Raw genomic sequence first — 23,338 nt, 5'->3', positions numbered from 1 at the left:
ATCGCACCTGCATTCTAGCCTGGGCAACAGAGCAAGGCTCTGTCTCAAAAAACAAACAAACAAACAAAAAAACTTGAAGTGGTGGATACCCCATTTACCATGATGTAATTGTTATACATTGTATTCCTGTATCAAAATATCTCATGTGCTCCATAAATATATACACCTTCTATGTACCCACAAAAATTTAAAAAAAAAATTTTTTTTTTATACAGTCTTGCTCTGTAGCCCAGGCTGGAGTGCAGTGGCATGATCTCTGCTCACTGCAACCTCCGCCTTTCAGGTTCCGGTTAAGCAATTCTCTTGCCTCAGCCTCCCGAGTAGCTGGGATTACAGGTGCCCACCACCATGCCCAGCTAATTTTTGTAAAATTGAAAAGGTCTAGAATAGCCTCTGTGTGTACAGAAGGTAGGAGTCTCCATGGTGACAGCTGATCTTGGGCTGGTCAGTATGCTTAGAAATAAAAAAGCATTAAAAAGTATGAGAATAAAAAAGGCTTTGCCAGGCTGAGGAGGGGCAGCTCATAAGACATCCTGTAGGCCAATGTAGAAAAAGCTATTAATAGAAGATTTTATGGTGCCCCCATGTGGGGGTTTGGGGAAGCCCAGTGTGGAAGACCCTAAGCGGAGGGAAGTTGTGACCCCAGATAAAGATGACTAATGACCCGGGACCTGGGCTGAGGACTGATGGAGACTGGATAAGGGGGAAATTGGCTGTGGAGTCATACCTTAGACCCTGGTTGGGTAGGAAGTCAGGATCGCCTAGATGGAGCTATGGAGAATAAACAGAGCAGAAGTGTAGTGGTCTGTGCCACCCTGACTGTCCTGTCTCAGTCTTTCCTGTGTGCTTCTTAGGTGCTGGTACAGGGCTGCCTCTTGGACCCTTCCCAGCGGGAGGTGTTCCTGCAGCAGATATATGAGCAGCTCTGCCTCTTTGAGGATAAGGTGGCCACCATGCTGCAGCAGCAGTACGATCCCCAGAGCCAGGTATGTAAGAGAGAAAGTGGGTAGAGGCAAGTTAGAAAGAGGAACAGCTAAGGACAGAGGGCAGAGAGGAGGGATAGTCCAAATAGGGCAAAAAAGGGCCAAGAGCTGGGGCAAAGTGAGACAAGGATAGGCATGCTCATGACACGCTCCCTGTTGGAGCAGGACTCAGATATATATACTCCCCAAAACACAGATTTTTTCAGGGAGAAAATGTGAAATCCATTTGTTTGCATTTTTTTTTAGCCCCAGATCTTCTCCTCCAGTGGATCTGAGAAGGTGATTATGTGTGGCTTTGACCTCTAGTTAGCACTTTGTACAATCAGAGATAAAGCTGCCTGGGCCCACTAGACTTCCCTGTCTCATCACTTTGGGTACCCCAGAAGTAGCCAGGCAAATGGCAGTTCTGTGTGCCTGATGACTGGTCATGTAATTTGATTGAGGTATAAAATATTTCATGACAGTGATGGAAAAATGTGGAAAGGGGCCCTTCTTGGCAAAAGATGGAGAAGCCCTACTTCAGTACAGTCTGAAGCTTCATCTGGTGCCGAACTCCCTTCACCTCTGAGGTTCAGTATCTGAGCACACACGGGGAGGGAGCACAGTCAAGACTCAGCCACATAGTAGGGGAATTGAGGTTCTCACAGGATTCGGCCTGTCTGGCCTGAGAAGTGCTGGGCTGTAAATTCTGGCTTTGCTGTGGATGGGGCAGCAATGCCATCTGCCCCATTCTGTCTTTTCTGTAATTTGGGGCAGGCAGAAGACCAGTCCCCAGAGTCAGGGGACCTACTGGGCCGGAAGGTAGGCGTCTCCATGGTGACAGCTGATCTTGGCCTGGTCAGTATGATTCGTCAGGGCATCTTGGCGCTGCAGTTATTACCCTCAAACTCTAGTGCAGGTCAGTAGAAGGAATATTGGTGGGACTGGGGAAGCAGGGATACAGGAAGGGTGGGGCTGACTGCTAACAAAGATAGCAGTTCCAGGGAATCAGTGGGCCCCAGGGAAGAGGATCTGTTTCCTTGTTTGCAAAATGTAAGTCTGTATTAGTGTATATCAGGAACCCTCGGCTCTGACAACCATCAGAGACCCTAGAAGGAGTAGAGCTCCAAGGATATCACTTAGGGAAGGTTATGATCTGGCACTCAAGAGGAAGAAGCAGGAGGGTAAGGGAGAAGGAAAGGTGTTTGAAGTTTATAAAACTTCAGTTTATGAAACTGCCCACATTGGTGGGAAGACACTGAGCCCTTCAGGACCCTGTCAGCTGGGTGCCTCCCTGTAACTTTGGTCTGGCCAATGTTTCCAGGTCTGATCTAGTGTTTCGTGCTCCAGGGATTATCGTGATCACGGATGGGGTGACCAGTGTACCTGATGTTGCTGTCTGTGAGACGCTGCTGAACCAGCTTCGCAGTGGCACTGTGGCTTGTTCCTTTGTCCAGGTGAGGACTTTTTAGGAAGGACGAGAGAGAAATGGAATATCTCACACAAAGTTGGGATGGCTGATTACTTTCTTACAGGCAGTGATTTCCCAGGTAAAGTCAATTACTTAGTTACATGCGGGGAAGGAGTCATGTCTAGAAGGTAGGTAGCATGGTGGGAGAGGACTCTCATTTTTTTCCTCTTTCCTTAGGATTTTGGAAATAGCTGTTAAAGCAAAAAGAATGCAGAATTTGAAATCTGACAGTCATTTCCAGTCCCACCTCCCCCTGTAGATTAGTCATTATTGTTTTGAGTGCAAGGGTCAGAAAACCCTGCTCAAACTAGCTTAACCAAAGGGGGAAAGGGCATAGTCAGGGACTGCAGCTAATTTGGATTGATGGACTGCAGGGAAGGAGGTAAAAAGCTATGGGAAACAAGGCTGAAGGAGTAGGCACAGGCCAGAACATGAAAATCTGGTTCTGCTTTATTAATGAGGTTAAGCATAATTCTGTGGGTGATGCAGATAGATAGAAGGAAAGTCATTAGTTGGGTTTATGTTTTATAAAGGTCACTCTTGCTGCTGGGTGAAGGACGAGGGGAAGTTGGGGAGGCTACTAATTGCAGTGAGAGAGGATCAGGGCTTAAATTAGGGGGATTGAGAAAAATGAAGAGGCAGAGTCAACTTGACTTCATGATTAGCAAGATGGGGGTAGGAAATGAGAGAGAAGAGGGCTTAAAAGGTGTCTCCAGGTTTCTGACTCCAGTGATGACTGGGTAGCAGCAGAGCAAAAGGAAGAGAAGCAGTTGTGGTAGAGTGAGGATAAGATGATGAATGCAAGTTTGTGTATGTTGTGTTTGAGGTGCCTGTGGTTGAACACAGACAGTTAAGAACATCACCTTTGGAGTTAGGCATGCTGGTCTAAATCTTGACTGCGCTTACTAACTGTGTGACATGGGGCACATCACTTCACCTCTTAGGTCAGATTCATTTGTAAATGGAGATTGTAAAAGTACTTATCTCGCTGGGAGGTGAGATGCATTTAAAGTATGTAGCATTGTACATAATCACTTAAGAAATGGCTGCTATTTGTAGCAGGTAGCAATTGAATACACAGATCCTGATATTCAGGAGACAAACACTGCTTGAGAGGTAGAGATTTAAGATTTATCAGGGTACAGATGGTAATTGAGAGCAGAAGAGGGTCCTGGAAGAACTTTGGGGAACACCAGTGTTCAAGGTCTTTCGTAGGAAGAGGGCCCAGCAAGGAATGAAGAATCAGCCAGGAACCGGAAGATTGTGGTGTCAGAGAAGTCAGAATTTTTGGAAGAAAATTTTACTTGATCTTTCTGCTGCCTCTCACATGGTAACTACACTGTGAGAAGTAGCAAAAAGATCAAGTAAAATGAGGAATGAAAAGTGCCCTTTGGATTTGGTGATTAGGAGGTCACGGGGATCTTTTTCAGAGCCATTTTAGTGAAGAGGTGGTGAGGGGATTGAAGAGTGGGTAGAAGGAAGGAAATAGGGACAAGTGTTGACACAAGAAATTTGGCTGTTGAGATCAAGAGCAGAGCAAGAGAGAGAATGGTAACCAGAGGGAAGTACAGGGTGAAGGAGTGTTTTGTTTTGTTTTTAAAGCTAGAGACTTAAGCATGTTTCTAAGGATCTGTAGTGAAGAAGAGTTTGAAAATAAAGGAAGGAAAAGGGAGGCTGGTGGAGTAAAGTCTCTAAATTGACAGGGGGGCATTGTCTTAAGAAACAGATTGAGGGATTCTTTTGGAGCAGGGAAGTGTCGTTTCTTTCTTTGAAAATAGAAAGTAGAAGGGAAAATGTCTGCGAAGGACCTCCGATTTCTCTCTGAAGTAAAAGGTGAAGCCGAGTACTGTAAGGAAGAGAGGCCAGAGTTGGGAAGAAGGAACAGTATTGAGGACTGCCCTGAAGGACTAGCTGAGTTGGGTGTCATATGTTTTGGTGTGGTGCCAACCTACACAACTGTCAGTTTTCTCTGTTTGGGCACCACTGGCCAAGAATAGAGGCTGTGATCCTAGTTGGGGTTTTGAAGAAGCAGATGAGAGTGAAGAGGGTCAGGGATTTGAGAGCAATGCTTATGAAGTTGTCTGAATGTAGGGTCCAAGCTGGGTTGAGAAAGGAGGGTCAGGACAACGTGGATAGATTTGAAGAGAGCAGAGGTTCAAGGCCTGGCAGTCTCAGTGAGGTCAAAGAGCAGCAGCAGGAGGAGGGTGGGAGGAAGCTAAGGGAATAGTGCTGTATGTAATCAGTGGGTTATGGCAATTTGAAATTGCAAAGATGAATTTGTTCCACCTGAAGCCAAGAGCCAGCGTGTAGCCTATAGGCAGGTGAATGGAATAGAGAAAGTTACTGGAGATGAGAGTTAAGGAACTGAGAGGGCAGGGACTTGAATGAGTAATCTGGAGCATGTCTGCAAACACTTTCTGCAAAGGCCAGTCAATCTTTAAGCCTTGTGGGCCACTTGGTCCGTCATAGCTACTCAGCTCTGCTGTTGAAGCGTGAAAGCAGCCACAGACAATACAAAATAAATGTGTGTGGCTGTGTTCCAATAAAACTCGGTTCACAAAAATAGGTGATGGACTAGATTTGGCCCTCAGGGTATATGTAGTTTGCTAATTTCCCACCTACAGCTATTGTATTCAAAATGTAGTCCACAGACCAGCAGAAAGCTTGTTTGAAATGCAGAATCTCAGGCCCCACCCTAGACCTACTGCATTTTAACAAAATCCCCAGGTGTTTTTCATACACTCTAAAGTTTGAGAAGTGTTGATAAACTGAAGTCTCTCAGGGTGATGACAGGTAGTTAGCGAACCAGTTGCCAAAATCTTTAGGGAAGGAGGTGGTGGGCCATTAGGTATCGAGGAGGAAGCAAAGAGGATGCTGTGGCCGGTTAGCATGGGCATCAGACAGAAGGGCTTAAGGAAGGAAAGACACAGACGGTGCTCTGTCCTGGGAAAACACTGGCCTACTTCCCACTCTGTGGTCCAGGGAATGGGAGCAGCCACCTAGCCCAGTCTCTTTCTCTCCTGTTCTTCCTTCTCCTATGCCTCTGTCAGAGCTAGGTCTTCTGTTGCTCACTTTTTCCAGGTGGGAGGAGTTTACTCTTACGACTGCAGTTTTGGCCATGTGCCCAATGTGGAATTAATGAAGTTCATCGCAATGGCAACATTTGGGTCCTACCTGTCCACTTGTCCTGAGCCAGAGCCAGGCAACCTGGGTCTGACTGTCTACCACCGGGCATTTCTCCTCTATTCCTTCCTGCGCAGTGGGGAAGCACTGAACCCTGAATATTACTGCGGTGAGAGGCACACTGAGGTGGGTGTGGGAAGGAGGGAATGTAGAATGGGCCCAGAGATTATGGGGCCCTGGAGGACTGAAAGTGTAACTGGGGCTGGCTCTGCTGGCACTGTTACCTCACAGTGATTTCAGCATAGCCCCTTCCCCCTACAGATCTGTCAGTTGGCAGATAACCAGTGTCTCCTTCCCCATCTCTACTGGTCTTCCAGGCTCTCAGCACCGCCTATTTAATGAGCACCTGGTCTCTGCAAGCAGCAACCCTGCCCTGGCCTTGCGCCGGAAGAAGCACACTGAAAAGGAGGTGCCAGCCGACTTGGTCAGCACCGTGTCGGTGCGGCTTCGAGAGGGCTACAGTGTCCGAGAGGTCACACTGGCCAAAGGTAAGGGCCATTAGGCCCTGCTGTAATCCCATAGATGTCTCAAGAATTTGTGTGTGGGAAGACCCACATGTATCACACATGAAAGAGTGTCACAGTGAAGACCTTATCACTTGAGACAGTGGGTTTTGAATTGTCATCAGAGCTTAATTCTCTTAGCATGGAGCTTCCCAATTCTATCTCCTTTTGCCCAAGGTGAACCAGCTGAGGGTGGTATAGGGTCCTGAACTTGGCCTGGTTTTCAGATTGTTTCTACAAACTTGTGTTTGTGTCAGTTGGCCAGCTCTGGGCCTGAAACCCGTGGAACCATGCTTGGAACCTTTGGCAGGGCTGGGTTCCATGAGGTAGGTGGGGGTTTCAGATAGAACTCAATTCCAGGCCTAGAGTCCTATGCCTTCTCCTAACTGGCCTTCCCACTTCTCCCTAAGGAGGGTCCCAATTGGAGGTAAAGCTGGTGCTGCTGTGGAAACACAACATGCGCATTGAGTATGTGGCTATGGCACCCTGGCCCCTGGAACCTGAGGGCCCTCGAGTAACACGGGTGGAAGTGACGATGGAAGGCGGCTACGACATTTTGCATGATGTGTCCTGTGCACTAAGGCAGCCCATTCGTTCATTGTATCGTACCCATGTTATCCGGCGTTTCTGGAACACGCTGCAGAGGTCAGTGAAGTCATCACTCAATGAGTGCTGCCCCATTTGTTGTATGGAGGGACAGATTTGCGAAGGTGGGAGCTGGGGATCATCACCCAGAGAACCAGACTTATATCCAGGGTCCCATGTCCCCCTAAGGCTCCCCTCATCTGCACCCAGCAGAGTCAGATATGGCTCAGGCCTGGCCCTTATTCTGCAGCATCAACCAGACAGACCAGATGCTTGCCCACCTTCAGTCCTTCTCCTCAGTGCCTGAGCATTTCACGCTTCCTGACAGCACCAAGAGCGGAGTGCCACTCTTCTACATCCCTCCAGGCTCCACCACCCCGGTGAGTAGCTCTGAAGTGTAGTAGCCCCATTTCATGCCACCTTGGGTTGCACAGCATCTGGAGCCCAGGACCACCACCTTCTATTCCTTTCTCACGTCTAAGGCACCTAAGCCAGAAGCCCAAGCTTTAACCTTGAGAGCTTCTCTTCTCCCTCACCCTAAGGCCCCGGGGAAGAGGAGGATCTATACAGACAGGCTGTCCTGAACAGAGCACAGGTGGCAGAGGCAAAGACTCACACAGTGTCTAGGTGGTGGTATCCCAGTCCCAGCAGACTGTGAGCCCTTGCCCCATCTCCATGTGGCATACTCTGGGCTCCCCCAGCCACCTTCACCTGTGTGCATCCACCACCAGCCACCATGAACTGTGTACTCCCTGAAGACCACAGCTTCCTTGGTCCTGTGCTATCTTCACACTCAGTCCACGCTGTCAGCCTAACACTGATGGGCAAGTGGCTTATGCTAGTGTGCAGTGGCCACATCATGAGGTCCTGCCACCATTTAGGGGCTTTTCTCCCAAGTTGGTGACATAAGCTGGGCTTATGGTTCCATCCTTCTCCTGGATTCAGCTTTAAAAGGCTACACAGTCTGTCCCTGGGCTCAGTCATTCAAATCTAGCCTTCATAGTGGAAACAGTTTTTGCCTGTGCTTCAGGCTGGGCTGTAGCCTCAAACCACTGCTGTCTCTGACTCTGAACGGAGTCCACCCATGGTTTTTGTTTGCTCTTTGGAGTTTGTACCCTGGTCCTCTACAGATGCTCCTATAGTGCTTTCCTTCCTGTCCTCAGGTGCTCTCCCTCCAGCCCAGTGGTTCTGACTCATCCCATGCCCAGTTTGCTGCCTACTGGAAGCCAGTGCTGTCCATGGATGCAAATTCCTGGCAGCGATGGCTGCACATGCATCGCCTGGTGCTAATCCTGGAGCATGACACGTGGGTGCCCTTAGGGCTGGGCCATAGTTGGTGTGGAGTATCGGGGTCAGGGGGATAGGGAATGATGGGAAGGGGAGCAGCAGATGAGCTCTTACCAACTGTGGCCAAGGAAAAACTATAGCCTTTCCCTTGCCTCCCTGCTCTTCAGTCCCCATAACCTCAGGCAAGGCCTAGAAGAGAGTGATAGTAGTCTATTCCTTTTCTCCAAGACTGGGGCTGGGAGGTCTAACCTCAGTCCACACCCCTCTTCCTAGACCAATCCCCAAGCACTTGCACACCCCGGGCAGCAATGGGCGCTACAGCACTATCCAGTGCAGGATCTCCCACTCCTCCCTGACCTCTCTGCTGCGGGACTGGAGCAGCTTCGTACTAGTTGAGGGCTATTCTTATGTCAAGCTGCTCTCCAGGTGGGCAAAGTGATGTCCCTTCACCCCCCCACCTCATCCCACGTCTCCCTCTAACCCCAGACCTCACTCCTACTTCCTGCCAACCTTGGGCTGCTCACTGACTCCCATTTCTCCCCAGTGCCCCAGACCAGCCCCCCAATTCCTTCTACATGGTCCGTATCATTTCCAAGGCCCCATGCATGGTTCTTCGCCTGGGTTTTCCCATTGGCACACCAGCACCGGCCCGGCACAAGGTGAGCTGGGCCCTGACTGACTCTGACCAAGGAGCCCTAGGGTGTAGACTAGCTCCCTCTCCCCAAACCCCACAGGGCCAGGTCTAATAGAGGGAGGAGCCCCCAGACCAAGGAAGACCTGGAGAAGAGGGCTGTGTCTCACTTTGTCTGTGAGCCCCTTCTCCCAGACCTGTAGGAGATGGGAGTAAGAGGATGTGTCCGCATTTTCCCCTCAGATTGTGTCAGGCTTGAGGGAAGAGATCCTGCGGCTGCGTTTCCCCCACCGGGTACAAAGCAAGGAGCCAACGCCCAAGGTGAAACGAAAAGGGCTAGGGGGCGCTGGTGGGGGCGGCTCTCCCTCCAAGTCACCCCCCGTGCTGGGGCCACAGCAGGCCCTGTCTGACCGGCCCTGCCTTGTGGTCCTGCATAAGCCACTGGACAAACTGCTTATCAGGTTGGTACAGAGGTGTGGAAGGGCGTGGCTTAGCGGGGTATGAGTGGTACAGAGGTGTGGAGGGCATGACTTAGCCCGGTGTGAGTAGTATAGAGGTGTGGAGGGCATGGCTTAGCGGGGTATGAGTGGTACAAAGGTGTGGAAGGGTGTAGCTTAGCAGGGTGAGGTGTGGAAGGGTGTGGCTTAGCAGGGTATGAGTGGTACAGAGGTGTGGAAGGGTGTGGCTTAGTGGGGTATGAGTGGTACAGAGGTGTGGAAGGGTGTGGCTTAGTGGGGTATGAGTGGTACAGAGGTGTGGAAGGGTGTGGCTTAGTGGGGTATGAGTGGTACAGAGGTGTGGAAGGGTGTGGCTTAGTGGGGTATGAGTGGTACAGAGGTGTGGAAGGGTGTGGCTTAGTGGGGTATGAGTGGTACAGAGGTGTGGAAGGGTGTGGCTTAGTGGGGTATGAGTGGTACAGAGGTGTGGAAGGGTGTGGCTTAGTGGGGTATGAGTGGTACAGAGGTGTGGAAGGGTGTGGCTTAGTGGGGTATGAGTGGTACAGAGGTGTGGAAGGGTGTGGCTTAGTGGGGTATGAGTGGTACAGAGGTGTGGAAGGGCATGGCTTAGCCCGGTGTGAGTAGTATAGAGGTGTGGAAGGGTCTGGCCTAGTGGGGTATGAGTGGTATAGAGTTGCAGAAGGGCGTGGCTTAGTGGGGTATGAGTGGTACAGAGGTGTGGAAGGGCATGGCTTAGCGAGGAATGAGTAGGTCAGAGGTGTGGAAGGGTGTGACTTAGGGGGGTATGAGTGATACAGAGGTGTGGAAGGGCGTGGCTTAGTGAGGTATGAGTAAGTCAGAGGTGTGGAAGGGTGTGGCTTAGCAGGGTATCAGTAGTACAGAGATGTGGAAGGGCATGGCTTAGCAGGGTATGAGTGGTACAGAGGTGTAGAAGGGCGTGGCTTAGCCGGGTATGAGTGGTACAGAGGTGTGGAAGGATGTGGCTTAGCTGGGTATGAGTGGTACAGAGGTGTGGAAGGGCGTGGCTTAGCCGGCTATGAGTGGTACAGAGGTGTGGAAGGGCATGGATTAGCGGGATATGAGTAGTACAGAGGTGTGGAAGGGTGTGGCTTAGCGGGGTATGAGTAATACCGAGGTGTGGAAGGGCATGGCTTAGCTGGGGATGAGAGAGATTGCTGGGGAGTTGTCCCATTTCCTAGGTATGAGAAGCTACCCTTGGACTACCGGGCACCCTTCTTGCTGACACTGGAGCCACCAGGTCCACTGCCCTTGGTGTCAGGCCGCTCAGCCTCTTCTAGCCTGGCGTCACTGTCCCGCTACCTCTACCATCAGCGCTGGCTTTGGAGTGTCCCGTCAGGACTGGCCCCTGCGCTGCCTCTCAGCGCCATTGCCCAGCTCCTCTCCATCCTCACTGAGTATGTCATCCAAGCCTGCCAGGTCACTCGGGGCAAGGAGAGAGCAAGTGTAGACTGGGACACTAGCAAAAAGCCTATAGCACACACTTCCCCTCTCTAATTCCCAGTCAGAAGTATAGAGCAGCATCTGCTGCTGCCCTCCCTGTCTCCTCCCATCACCCGATTTGTTTTGTCCTCTCTCATCCTCACTGGACTTGTTATACCCTGAGGGACCGCCAGTCTAAGCAGGACCACCAGCAGACTTGGCTCCTTGAGGACTGCTGGAAGGTGGGTCTATGTGGGGAGAGCTTGTAGTCTCAGTGTCTCTTCTTCCCTTATCCTGGCCTTGCCCCGGCCTTTATGGGGCTTCAGAGTCCGACTTTCTGAAGGATTCCACTTTGCCTGCAGTGGAGAAGGAATCATCAACATGGTTCTGGAGCTTCCAATTCAGGTACGTGCCATCCCCCATGACACCTCCCTACCAAGGTCTGTCATAATCCCAGGGACACTCACCTCTGAGCTGGCTTGGGACTGCTGGAAACTGCCTCACAGGGACCCTGTGGCCAGAGGATGCGCAAAGTCTGAGGCTGCAGTCATAGGACAATGTGGTGAGGGAACTGAAATTCTGAGGGCCAGAGCTGGGCCAGGCCAGATCTCTGCCTTGGCTGGGATTTGCGCAAGATCTCCCATTTTGCCCACAGAATGAACCACCAGGGCAGGCTGCAGCTGAAGAGAAGCACACCTGTGTTGTCCAGTACATCCTCTTCCCCCCACACTCTACCTCCACCAAAGACAGGTGAGACAGGCCATCTGTGAGGGCCGCCTCTGCAGAGTCAGCCTTCTCCCCACCATCCCCTAGAGGTCTGGCTCCCATATCCTGAGATGATCTTGATCCCAAAGTCAGGGAGGGGGTGCTGTGTTTAGATGCTTCATCAGGCAGATGTTGGTCTGGGAAGGCCTTGTGTGACTTGTGGCTGTCCTCTGTGCCTGCCTCCTTCCCTCCATGAGGTTCATTCCCTGCCATGAGGCTGTGCATTGGACTCAGAGCCCTTCCTCCTTTAGCTTCTCGACAGATGATGACAATGATGTGGAAGTAGAGGCCCTGGAGGGAGACTCGGAGCTCAATCTGGTCACTGAGGTGTGGGTGGAGCCACAGTATGGGCGAGTGGGACCTGGCCCTGGAAGCTGGAAGCACCTCCAGGACCTGACGTATTCTGAGATCCCGCAAGCTGTGAGTGTCCTCAGAACAGTACCCACACCTCTCTCACTGGATTGGGGTGCTATCTCTTTTGGAGTACCGCAGCCTGTGGGCTTCCTGGTCCCTCTGAATGGCTGGGACTGTTGAAGCTTCCTGAAGAGCTGGAACCCAGGGTATCCTGGGCCAAGAGGGGTTGACTCCTGACCTCTGATGTTCTTCCTGTAGCTCCACCCACGGGATGCTGCCTGCATAGGCTCCATGCTGAGCTTTGAATACCTGATACAGCTGTGCCAGAGCAAGGAATGGGGTCCTCTGCCCCCAGAGCCGAGGGTCTCTGATGGTGAGTGGGGCAGGCGGCCCACTGGTGGAGCAGGGGAGTGGGTAGGGTAATCTGGGTCTCACTGTGTCCTGTCTTTCCTCCCTCGTAGGATTGGATCAGGGAGGAGACACCTGCGTCCATGAGATCCCTTTCCATTTTGACCTAATGGGATTGCTGCCACAGTGCCAGCAGCTCCAGATGTTCTTCCTCTTGCTTGCCAGAGGTAGGTGAACCTGGTACCTTTTCACCCCACACCTAAAGGGCCAGCAAGCCTGGAAGTATTAGAAAATAACAAACAGATGGGTCAGCAAGTGAGCAGATGAGTGGTGGGGGCAGGAGGAGCCCATATGAGGCTGAGGGAGGGGCCTTGCTGGTCAGGGCTGAGCCGGGGGCACCGGGCAGCAGGAGGCTCTTGGTGCTGAGCAGAGTGTGTGTCGGGCAGAGCCAGAGGGTGTCCCTTTCGCCGAGGGGTCCTGTCCCGCCAACGACATGGTGCTGTGCCTGCTGCACAGCTGCCTGGGGCAGGAGCTGAGTGACCGGGAGATCCCACTGACCCCCGTTGACCAGGCTGCCTTCTTGAATGAGGTGCTGCGGCGGACCTGCCACGTTCCAGGTGAGTTCCCCGCATCCTGACACCAGACCCTGGCCCAGCCCTTTTCCCCCACCCTCACAGGGTGGTTTCTGTCTTTGAGTTTTGGCTTTCCCCTTCCTCCCGCTTTCTTCAACCCAGAGTCCCTCCTCTCTGTTGGCCCTGCCCTCTTTCACCCATCTCTACCCTCATTGTAGGTGCCGAGGGGCCACTGCTGGGGGTTCATGGGATCCCGAAGGAGCAAGCAGTCGGCAGCACCCAGGCCACAGGAGACTCCGCTTTTACTTCCCTGGTCAGCACCGATTCTTCTCCCTGAGCCTTTGTCACACTGACCTCCTTCCAGCACCACATCTTCAGGCCCCAACCTTCTACCGCCCTTGAGACTAAATGGCATCTGCCAATGACACAATGCCGTCATTTTCCATTGTCCTGGATCTTTCAAGCTATACCTAAGATGAGTCAGCTCTAGGGTGGAGGAGGGGAACAGGGGTTGGACATTCCCTTATAGATTTCTCTAATTTCTGTTTTTCTCTTACAGAGTGTAGGTCTTCCTGAAACTCTCAAGCCTCTCATCTCTGCCCAGCCCCCTCAGTGGCGCTGCTATGCAAGGCTTGTGAACCCCCAGCATGTGTTTCTGACTTTTCTCCCAGCTACCTTCTCAGGTGCCAGCTGCTGACCTCCTCACGAACCCCCTCAGATACAAACCCCTGAGCTCCCTCACCGGCCCACCAGGCAGCTCTGATTTATGTCTGATCCTCTTCAGATGTCCAGCGTCTGGCTGCCTGTGGCCTGGAGGGACCCCCTCAAGAGGAGACAAAGCCTAAGTTTGGGGATTGGAGTGGGGCTCCCAGTCTGAAAGATCTAGGAGGAACTGGGGTCAAAGCTACAAAGTCCCAAGTCCCTGTCCTCAGTGTGACCCTGGCTAGTGGTAAGGCTGCCGACTCAAGGTGGGCAGGAGTGGGAGTGGGAAACAGATAGGGGTGGAAGACCACGTGACACCTTTTCTTCACAGACAATGCCCAGAATCAAGGAGAGCTAAGCCCACCCTTCCGTCGAGACTTACAGGCTTACGCTGGGCGTCAGGCTTCCCAGACAGAGAGTGCAGATGGGCCCCGGAGCCGGTGTCCTGTCTACATCTACAGCTGTTCACTGGAAGCGCTGAGGGAACAAATGGTTGGCATGCAGCCCCCTCAGGCGCCCCGAGACCTCATCTTCCGGTGAGTGCCTTCAGTGTTGACCTATGTCCTCGCCGGGCCATGGCTCCCAGCCAAGAAGTAAGTACACACTAATAGGCATGGGCAGGTTAAGTTGCTGCCATATCCTGCTGGCTCCTTGCTTGATTTCCCTCAGCAAACCCTTGAACTTGCTAGGCCATGAATACACTTGATATGTGTCTGTAGATGATCCATTGGAGTGTGGATGGCTAATGAGTCTGAGGTATCACTTAAGGGAGTTGATCAAGTTCCATTTTCCCTCCCCTTCCTAGGACTCAGTTCCTCGACCACCCCTCCCCGTCCTCAGCCTGGATGGAACCCCGGTACAAGGAGGCAGCTAACCACTGTGCCCTGCTGCAGGAGCATGCACAGCGATGCTATGTCCGTGGTGAGCAGGAGGGCCGTGGGAGGGAGGAGTGGGGCCCTGGGGGAGATACAGGGATTACAGGGTGGGGACTGGCGAGGGCATTCCAGAGCTTGAGCCTCATGGCCCCTTCCACTTCCATCAGGGCTATTCCGCAGCTTGCAGCAAGCACAGAGTGTGACCTCCCAGGATTTGCTGACAGCAGTAGATGCCTGTGAGGAGCTACTACAAGAAATAGACATCACCCCATTTCTTCTTGCATTGTGTGGCCACACTTGGGGTTTGCCTCATGCACCCCCAAGTCCTGGGCCTCTCAGCCCTGGGCCCTTCAGCAGCAGCATGGAGGAGGGTGCTGAGCCTCGGGAACGAGCTATCCTAGCTTCTGAATCCAGGTTAGGATTATACTTGAATGATGGATAAGGGGGTACACAGAGCAAGTCCCTATAAACAAGGACCTTCCAGTCCAGGGGAATGACTGTGCAAGGTAGTATCTAAGCACCTGAGAAGCAGTAGTGCTTTGTCGCCCGCTCCCTGACTCCCATGCAGCCTTCCTCCCCGATTTGGCACAGGCAGCAGTCTCCCTCCCAGGCTCTCCCCATCTCCCCTGCTTTGGTGTTGAGTGATGAGCTGAGTCAGGGATAGGGAGTCCCCTGGTGCTAACTGTGAACGTAGAGACTTGTTCTGAGGACATCCACACAATAGTAGGAATCTCCCCAACTAATCTGTGAATTTCATGGGGGCCAAAACTGTATTTTGCTCACTGCTAAGTCCCCAGCTCACCTTAGGGGCTCAACAGGTCCCTGTTGAAGGGAGGAAGGGGAGGAGAGAAGGAGAAAGGCAAGCAGGCAGACAGCTATGGGTCTAGCATCTGCAATGTGTTAGCATTGGGGAAACAGAAGAACCAGAAGGATGGATATGCTGATGACTCCTAGATTGGAACTCCAGTCCGGTTCTCTCTCTGGAGCTCTAGATACTCACTTTTCGTGCCCCCCAAATGAATGCATTTTCTTCCCACTAACCCTTGATTTTTCTTCATTCATGGTGAAAAATATCACCCTCAATCTAGTGATCCAAGTCAGAAAACTGGGAGTTATCGCTACTCTGTTTCATAGAAATCCTCATCCATTAAGAAATATGAAAGTTAAGGCTGGGTGTAGTCACTCACTCCTGTAATCCCAACACTTTGGGAGGCTGAGGCGGGAGGATCACTTGAGCCCAGGAGTTCAAGACCAGCCTGAGCGACCAGGGGAGACCTTGTTTCTACAAAAGAATTTAAAAATTAGCTGGGCGTGGTGGCACATGCCTGTGGTCCCAGCTACTCAGAAGGCAAGTGGTGATGGCGCCACTGCACTCCTACCTCAGCAACAGAGTAAGACTCTGTCCCATAAAAAAAGGAAAGAAAAAAAAAAGGAATATGGAGGTTAGAGCCAAAATGTGTTGGTTGGTTCTGTTTGCCTCTTTCACCACCCATGCCATTACACTAAGTACTCTTCCTGTGGACAAAGGCTTCCTGTGCTGCTCCCCAGTTGGGAGGCAGGCTACTTCAGAGCTTGATGGTTCTTAACACTTCAACATCCTTACCCCAACCATTCAGCATAGAGACCGAGGACCTAAGCGAGCCTGAGTTTCAGAGCACCCGTGTCCCTGGCATTCCAGACCCTGGGCCAGAGATCTCTCTGACAGATGTCTGCCAGCTCAGAGGAGAGGCCCATGGTGCCCTTCATAGCATCATCCAGGTGGGAAGCTTGGGTGAGGGTAGAAGAGGTGTAGAGTCCTGCCTGTGCAGAGGGACAGGATTCTCTCCTGGGTTGGGGGTATGCATGTGTCCTGCTCTAGGGTAGGGAGTAGTATCCTGTTGAGGGGTGGCTGACGTTCTAACCTCCTTCTAAACCCCACAACAGGAGAAGTTCCTAGAGATCAGTCGTCTCCACTTCCGCACAGTGCCTTCCAATCCCCACTACTTCTTCTATTGCCCTCCATCCAGCAGGCGAGAAGTGAGTGGCTCTCTTCCTTACCTCTCTCGTGCCCTCAACCCAGAGACCCACCCAGACCTTCTTGAGTCTTGGTTCCCTGAGGCCTGGATATGGCTCTTGTCTTGCCTTAGATCACGCTGTCTCTTTCTTTTGCCTAGGATGAGGGGCCTCGGGACACAGTGGACAGAAAAATCAGTGACCTGGAGTTTTCAGAGGCTGAGCTTATGGGAGAAGAAGGTGTGTGGGCAAGTGAGTCAAGGTGGGGAAGGCTGCTTCACGCCGAGATTCAAGGGTTCCACTGCCAGCCTCTCTCATTGACCATATGACATGCACTACTAGGAGACACATCTGCCTGCTGTGTGGTCACTGAGAGTGACCCAGAGCTAGAGGTAGAATACCGGGAGAGCCGTGAATCAGACCTGGGGCCTGCTGGGCTAGACTCTGCCTCGCTGTCAGACGTAGACACTGTGAATCCTGATGAAGACTCCTTCAGTATCTTGGGGGGTGACTCACCCACTGGGCCTGAGAGCTTCCTTCATGACCTGCCACCGCTCTTCCTGCACCTCACGTGCTCCGTGCGGCTACGTGGGCAGCACAGCTCAGTACCTGTGTGCAGCCTGCCTACCTGCCTGGGTGAGTTTGAGGCAGCCCAAGGGAAAGCCAAAGGTCCTGGAACAGCTTGCCTAAGTGGGAGTGGAGGGGAGCCTAGGGGTTATGTCTTTTAACACATAGAACTTGGAATCTGTGCTTGTCTTAGAGCCCTCAGCAACCGCTAACTTTCCCCCCTCCCAGGCCAGGTGCTTTCCAGTCTGGAGGGCCCCCCAGTTGGAGGCCGAGTTCCCTTGAGGGACCTCAGTGTGACTCTGGATGTCTTCATGCTGACTTTGCCCCTGGAAGTGGAGCTCCCCACGGCCTCAGACCCTCAGCACCACCGGTGTGGCAGCAAGTTTGGTGGGGGGTTTGGGACCTTGTTAGGGTAGGGGGACCACTAAGGGAATCTAGAGCACTTGGGGACTAAGGAGACCTTGAGGAGTCCAAGAAAGGAGTAAGGAGGAGGCCCTGGAAGGATAGTAACTCCTGACCTTTGCACTTTTGTTCCCACCCTGTTCAGGTCAACATCTGAAAGCAGTGCTTCATTCCCACGATCCCCAGGACAGCCATCATCTTTAAGGTCAGATGATGGCCTCGGGCCCCCACTGCCACCCCCAGAAGAAGAGAGGTACTTCCTTATCTCCCTCTCAGAGTTCATTACTGCTTTTCAATTTCATTTTCTGGAAACCAATATCTAAACCTTTCTTCCAATTAGGCACCCAGGACTATCCAATTTGGCCACACCCCACAGACTGGCTATTGAGACCACCATGAATGAGGTGAGCCCCCCCTCCCCCAACACTGTAACTGATTCCCTTTCCATCGTATGAGTGAGATAAGGTACCCCCTTTGTTCTGGGATAGAAGTGAGGCCTCTCTCAGTCTGTGAGGCAAAGTGTCTTCTAGTCTGGGAGTAAGGGGATGCCCAAGGAAGCAAGGGAGGTGCCCTTTGTCACTTGCTGTCTAACTGTAGATCCGCTGGTTGTTGGAAGATGAGATGGTGGGGGCACTCCGAAGAGGGGGCATCCCACAGAGCCCTGCCCTGCACCGCGCAGCTGCCCATATCCATAGCTCTCCTGGACGCTCCACCTGCCTTCGCCAAACTCTGCCACTGAGTTTTGTATTTGGGCCAGAGCGTTCCCTCACACAATTCAAGGAGGTAGGTTGCCCTCCGAACACTGCAGGGTCACCTTGGGGCCCATCCTTCCCTGGGTCCCAGGCACAGGACTGGAAGGCCCTCTGTTAGTTCGAGCTCATAGAGTTATCCCTCCTGTCTCCCTACTCACCATATCGTCTGCCCTGACACCTGTGCTTGGCAGCCCAACTCAGTGGAAAGAAACCCAGCTCCCACCCTGGTCACTGCTCCTGTTGAACCTTAGGCAAGTCACTGAATCTTTTCTTACCTCAGCAGTGGGGATGCCAGCATCTGCTTTACCAGGTAGTTAGGAGCGTCTCATGAGGAAGTGTAGTTCACCATGTGTAGGGAGGGCTGCCCTGCCTAAACTGTGATCTTGGCTCCTGCTCTCTAGGAGTTCCGCCGCTTCCATCTCCCTGGCCATGTTCTTCTTGAAGACCCTGACAGTGGCTTCTTCTTTGTGGCAGCTGGCCAACAGCCAGGTGGGTCCCATGGGGAGCCTTCTTCAGCGGCCTGGGCTTGGCACACTCATGAGGACAGGGCTGAAGGCATCGAAGGGGAGGTGAGTCTTACCTGGGAATGGAGGGAGGTGCTGGGTGTGTGGGGCCTATACCTCAGTCCTGACTTCCTATTCCTTAGACCCTGACAGCCAGCCCCCAAGCACCTGGGTCCCCAGAGGATTCGGAGGGTGTCCCCCTCATCAGCCTGCCCAGCATGCCACAGGGAGGTAAGAGAGGACTTGGGCAGCAAAGTCTGGAGGCCAGGACCAGATCCCTGACCATGCTTCCATTTTTGGAGGGAGGCCCTCGACAGGATTGAGAGAGGCTCCAGGCATTTTCCTTCTCTATCCAGGGAGTCAGCCTGGGCCCAGCCGGGGACTAAGTCTCATGTCCAGTCAGGGCAGTGTGGACTCAGACCACCTAGGTAAGCTGGGGGGATGGGGTGAAGGACTCTGAGCTGATGGGAGGTGGGCTTAGGGCTGTACCGGGAAAGGTCTAGGCAGGAGGCTTCAGAAAGGACTAATCTGAAGTGCATCAAGCCAGATGCACCTGGAGGATCAGATGAGTCAGGCCCAGCTTCGGATGGGATTGACCTTCAGTGCATCTGACACAGGTTATGATGGTGGCAGCAGTGGCTCAGACAGTGAGGGTCCCAATGACACCCTTGGTGAGAAGGCCCCCTTCACATTGCGGACTCCACCTGGGCCAGCACCTCCACAGCCTTCACTCTCAGGCCTCCCTGGGCCCTGCCTGCCTGACTTCTGGCTCATTGTCCGGGTCCTGCAGGACCGTGTGGAAGTGTATGCACATGCACGGTAAGTAGAAGCCAGGGCCTGCACCCTCATGCTCCTGTTAACCTCTTCTCTCTGCTCCCACAGTACCTCTCTCTCCAGTGTTGTTAGAGGTAAGACTTGGGACTGAGAGCTTGGGTAGAGATCCAACTTGTATTCTTAGGTTGGTGGCTCCCGATCACTTCCCACATCTTACAACTAAGCACATCACATTCAACTGTCTTATAGATGAGAGTCGAAAAGCTGATGGGGATTTTGGCTTCTAGCTGAGCATTAACAACATCTAAGGATCAGAGCAGCTTTAGAAGTTCATGTATAAAAATAAAGCATAATAAGGCTGGGCATGGTAGCTCCTGCCCGTAATTGCAGCACTTTGGGAGGCCGAGGCAGGCGGATCACTTGAGGTCAGGAGTTCGAGACCAGCCTGGCCAACATGGTGAAACCCCGTCTCCATTAAAAATACAAAAATTAGTTGGGTGTGGTGGCAGGCGCCTGTAGTCCCAGCTAATTGGGAGGCTGAGGCAGAAGAATCTTGAACCTGGGAGGTGGAGGTTGCAGTGAGTGAGATTGTGCCACTGCACTCCAGCTGGGGCGACAGAGCGAGACACTGTCTCAAAAAATAATAATAATAATAAGGCATAATAGCTAGTATTTATCAAGTGCATACTATGTGGTAGGCACTGTTCTGGTGCTTAGATGAATCCACTCATTTATCTACATAACCCTATGGCGTATTAATATCCTTATCATATGGGTGAAGAAACTGAAGCACAGGTCAGTTAAATACTTGCCCAAGGCCATAGTAAGTGACAGAGCCAGGATTCCTGCATAGGCATCGGTTCACTACTGCTCTCATCTCAGGGGTGGGTGGCATGTGCAGGGTAAGGTGGGGCTGAGAAGAAAGGAAGACCACCATTCTGAAGAAGACTTGAGAAGAAAGAAGAGGTGCACAGCATAAAGGAGCCTCAGTGTGGTGCCCGTATGGGAGCTGGTGAAGCAAGTGTGGAGCCTCAGCATCCAGAACTGCTCTTGAGAATTCCATCTCTTCCATTTCCCACCAGGTTTACCTCTGTCCAAGCCTGCTCCCTTTTCATGGTTTCTCTTGGCCCCACCTCCATGACTTTCTCTCCCCTTCGTGATACGTATAACTGCAGTTATGTCATATCATATACATATCATGCCATTACATATAACTCCTCCCCACTGCAGTTCTGGTCAGATTATCCTTCCTTCCCAGGAGCCTGATTCGGGAGGATGGGGGGCCGGGCACTGAGTGTCGCCACCTACAGCAGCTCCTGGTGAGGCGAGTTGGGGAGATCTGCAGGGAGGTCAACCAGGTAAGGGGCAGGACTCTCCAGGCCCGGAGACACAGAGCAGATGAGAACCAAATTTCTAAGAATTTGATTTTCAGAGGCTATTGGTCCATTTCAGTTATGGAAAGTCTTTGACTCCCCGAGTTAGTAGGATGCTGTTTCTCCCCCAGCTCCCTACAGCCTTGGGAGTGCTCCACAACCCACCCCCAGTAACAGTGGGTTACTCTGTCATACCATCCCAGTAACCATGAGATACTCCCTCTCATTGCACTGTGCTAGCATTAATGATATACTAGTGACCCAGACAGAGGGACGCTGTAACTCTGTGGAGCTTGTGTAGAATGGGGGACAGTTGAACAACTGAATTGCACAACTTATTTCAATTACAATTGTGAAGAATCCTAAAAGGAACAGTAGAAGCTGCTATGAAAGCATGTAACAGGGATCTGACCATCTGAAGTATCAGGGAAAGCTTAGAGGAAGTGATTTTTAAGCTGAGACTCGACGGATGGTGAACAGATTCTGGCACCAAAGGGGCAAGTGTTCCTGACTGAGAATCACTCTCACATGCCTGAGCTTTGACCTCTCTGTGATGACTGATACTCTTGTTGACCTCCAATCCCCAGTGATAGTGGTCATTCTCTCTGGCATTTGATCACCCCTGACCACCACCACCCACTTAGGAGGAGATATTTCAGTTCCCTGACCTCGTGCTCCTTCTCCCAGCGACTGCTTCTTCAAGACCTTCATGACAGCCACGTGTGTAACTCTCTTCTGGTGGCCGAGAGTGAAGAAGATCTGTGGCGCAGCGAGACTCCCTTCCACTCCCGTCAGCGGGCACCACTGTCCAGTGATGGTGAGATCCCACCCAGGAGCCTCCCTCACAAGGCAGTGCTGCCACCCTTTCTTTTATGGAATACTCTGGTGAAAGCTGAGGGCAGAGTCCTCATTACTTGGTCATCAGTGCCAAGTACTAGAGAGAGAGCAAGGAGGATAGGACAGGAAAGGATCACTGGACTTGGCTGCTGCTGCGAGTTCATCAGTGATTTTCATGGAAGTAATCTCAGTAGAGAGATGGGAATAGAAAGCAGATGAAATGAAAAGTGAAAGAGGGTGACAGGTGGGGAAGAGAATAACTACTCTTACAAGTAGCTTGGCAGTGAAGAGACAGAGAAAATAGATACGGCAGTAACTAAAGGAAGATGGGGGCAAGGAAGGAGCTTTAAAATAAAGTAGAGACTTGAGCATGTTTATATTCTATAGGGAAAGAGCCAGGGGAGGGGGAGAGTTTGAAGAATACAGAAGAGGAGAGATCCCTGAAGGGGCACCAGGCTATGATCTGTCTTCCTAAGAGCCTGCTTCTGCCTGGCCCTGTCTTGTTACCCAGAATGACCGTCTTTCCCTGGCAGGGAAATAGACAGGAATGAGGAGTCTGGGGGAGTGAGGACAAGCAGGCCAGTTCCCAAGTAAGAGAAATCCAGAGGGAAGGCACCTGAAGGCCAGTAGAATTGCCTTCTGATTGGCTGTTCCTCCAGACAGGCAGCCACAGGACTGCTTTGGGATTTCTAGTCATGGTAAGGGAACATGATAATCCACTCAAGATGGTAACTGAAGTCTTGACACTTCCCCCTTCTCTTACTCCTGATGACCTCTCACCCAAACGGATAGAGGAAAAGCTGAACCATAACATTCCTTTGCAGTTCTCCTCTGGTTTGAAAGTAAAATCAGACCACTCCTTATTTTTAACATGCTCAGCAAGTCTGTAGACAAACGTTTCTGACATCTCCAGGAGAATGCATCTCTCAGCACATCCTGGGATCTCCTCCATATCGAAGCAGAGTCCCCATAATTAGTGGACTCCCATGGTTTCAAAGGCATCTTCTGCAAATTGAAGATGAGCTAGGACAGGTGAACACTTTTACTTCAAAATGACTTCCGGCAGCCTGAGATGTAAGACCAGTCAGAACCCAGACACAGCCCTTCCTCATTTTAGTCTCTCCAGAATTTTTCCCTGAAACCCTTAGCAACCAGCATTCCATTCCAGAGCCTCTGCCTCTACACAGAAACTGCAGCCTCCTGGGTAGCCTGTGTGCTGTTCACACTTGACAGCAGCTTCTCTGAGAAAACTGCCACTTTGATTCACCGGAAGGCTCCCTGGAAACCTGAAAAGGGTCGAAGGAGGCATTGTACTGTGGCCGTGGGCTCCTGTGTACTGCCACACTACCCTTTGGGTTTATTGGCGTTTCTGTCTTCCAAAGCCCAGGACACAGTTTATCCCTCCTCTGCAGCTGGTGTGCATAAGCAGCCATACCCTTTTGGTTTTAATGAGGTTACTGTTGCAACTCCCTGGAGGACATAGTGTTAGAGTGCTACTGACATATATTATGACAGGGTCAGAATCTCTTGGCATGATCTTGAGGATTTCCTCATGCTTTGCCTGCCTTGATACCTCTCATTAGCTCCTTCTCTAAGTCTCCTTGAGATAGTTCTGGAAGCCTTTGTGCTATGACCTGTGTTCCTAAGGGCATGCATCTGCCTGGCCCTGTCGTGTTACCCAGAATGATCATCATTTCTCTGCAGTAGTCAGGGACGAGTCTGGAGGAGTGAGGACAAGTAGGCCAGTTCCCAGGTGAGAAGTCTGTGGAGGGCAGAGGGCAGTGTGTCCCATTTCTAATCCCTGCTCCCCCTCACCCAGATTATGCTGCTGATGAGAGCTGTGCGCCCCGAGGGTACCTGGCAGCCACAATGCAGTTTGTCCCTGGCCATTTCTCCTGTGACGTTGTGTGGGGAACTGTGATCCGAGTCCATTCACGCCTCAAAATGGGGCCCAGCATGGGGGTCTCTCGGGGTATGTGATTGGCATGAGAGGGCAGGTGAG

At 51.9% G+C, this 23,338-nt stretch overlaps 1 protein-coding gene across 5 annotated transcripts in view; it reads left to right on the top strand.

The window, feature by feature from the left end:
* SZT2 (SZT2 subunit of KICSTOR complex) overlaps positions 1–23,338 on the top strand; it is a 64,079-nt gene that overhangs the window by 23,847 nt on the left and 16,894 nt on the right. For 4 of the 5 annotated variants that reach the window (XM_024251778.3, XM_063712855.1, XM_024251774.3 and 1 more), the window contains exons 5-43: positions 855–986; positions 1,740–1,881; positions 2,313–2,419; positions 5,515–5,725; positions 5,934–6,104; positions 6,530–6,764; positions 6,955–7,084; positions 7,868–8,010; positions 8,265–8,417; positions 8,536–8,650; positions 8,866–9,083; positions 10,280–10,495; positions 10,847–10,925; positions 11,176–11,270; positions 11,537–11,705; positions 11,898–12,012; positions 12,101–12,214; positions 12,434–12,604; positions 12,778–12,872; positions 13,119–13,242; positions 13,344–13,508; positions 13,593–13,797; positions 14,067–14,182; positions 14,304–14,550; positions 15,753–15,894; positions 16,060–16,152; positions 16,290–16,380; positions 16,471–16,764; positions 16,924–17,065; positions 17,243–17,350; positions 17,438–17,501; positions 17,695–17,880; positions 18,251–18,418; positions 18,496–18,583; positions 18,709–18,780; positions 18,970–19,171; positions 20,385–20,484; positions 21,187–21,316; positions 23,156–23,308. In XM_024251778.3, the coding sequence (XP_024107546.2) occupies positions 855–986; positions 1,740–1,881; positions 2,313–2,419; positions 5,515–5,725; positions 5,934–6,104; positions 6,530–6,764; positions 6,955–7,084; positions 7,868–8,010; positions 8,265–8,417; positions 8,536–8,650; positions 8,866–9,083; positions 10,280–10,495; positions 10,847–10,925; positions 11,176–11,270; positions 11,537–11,705; positions 11,898–12,012; positions 12,101–12,214; positions 12,434–12,604; positions 12,778–12,872; positions 13,119–13,242; positions 13,344–13,508; positions 13,593–13,797; positions 14,067–14,182; positions 14,304–14,550; positions 15,753–15,894; positions 16,060–16,152; positions 16,290–16,380; positions 16,471–16,764; positions 16,924–17,065; positions 17,243–17,350; positions 17,438–17,501; positions 17,695–17,880; positions 18,251–18,418; positions 18,496–18,583; positions 18,709–18,780; positions 18,970–19,171; positions 20,385–20,484; positions 21,187–21,316; positions 23,156–23,308 (5,701 nt within the window). The remainder of the gene's footprint in view (positions 1–854; positions 987–1,739; positions 1,882–2,312; positions 2,420–5,514; positions 5,726–5,933; positions 6,105–6,529; positions 6,765–6,954; positions 7,085–7,867; positions 8,011–8,264; positions 8,418–8,535; positions 8,651–8,865; positions 9,084–10,279; positions 10,496–10,846; positions 10,926–11,175; positions 11,271–11,536; positions 11,706–11,897; positions 12,013–12,100; positions 12,215–12,433; positions 12,605–12,777; positions 12,873–13,118; positions 13,243–13,343; positions 13,509–13,592; positions 13,798–14,066; positions 14,183–14,303; positions 14,551–15,752; positions 15,895–16,059; positions 16,153–16,289; positions 16,381–16,470; positions 16,765–16,923; positions 17,066–17,242; positions 17,351–17,437; positions 17,502–17,694; positions 17,881–18,250; positions 18,419–18,495; positions 18,584–18,708; positions 18,781–18,969; positions 19,172–20,384; positions 20,485–21,186; positions 21,317–23,155; positions 23,309–23,338) is intronic. The other variant, XM_002810935.6, reaches the window with a different exon arrangement.

The sequence above is a fragment of the Pongo abelii genome, chromosome 1 (genome assembly GCF_028885655.2).
Source record: "Pongo abelii isolate AG06213 chromosome 1, NHGRI_mPonAbe1-v2.0_pri, whole genome shotgun sequence".
In the NCBI taxonomy this organism is placed as follows: domain Eukaryota; kingdom Metazoa; phylum Chordata; class Mammalia; order Primates; family Hominidae; genus Pongo; species Pongo abelii.
This window is presented reverse-complemented; position numbering and strand designations above follow the sequence as displayed.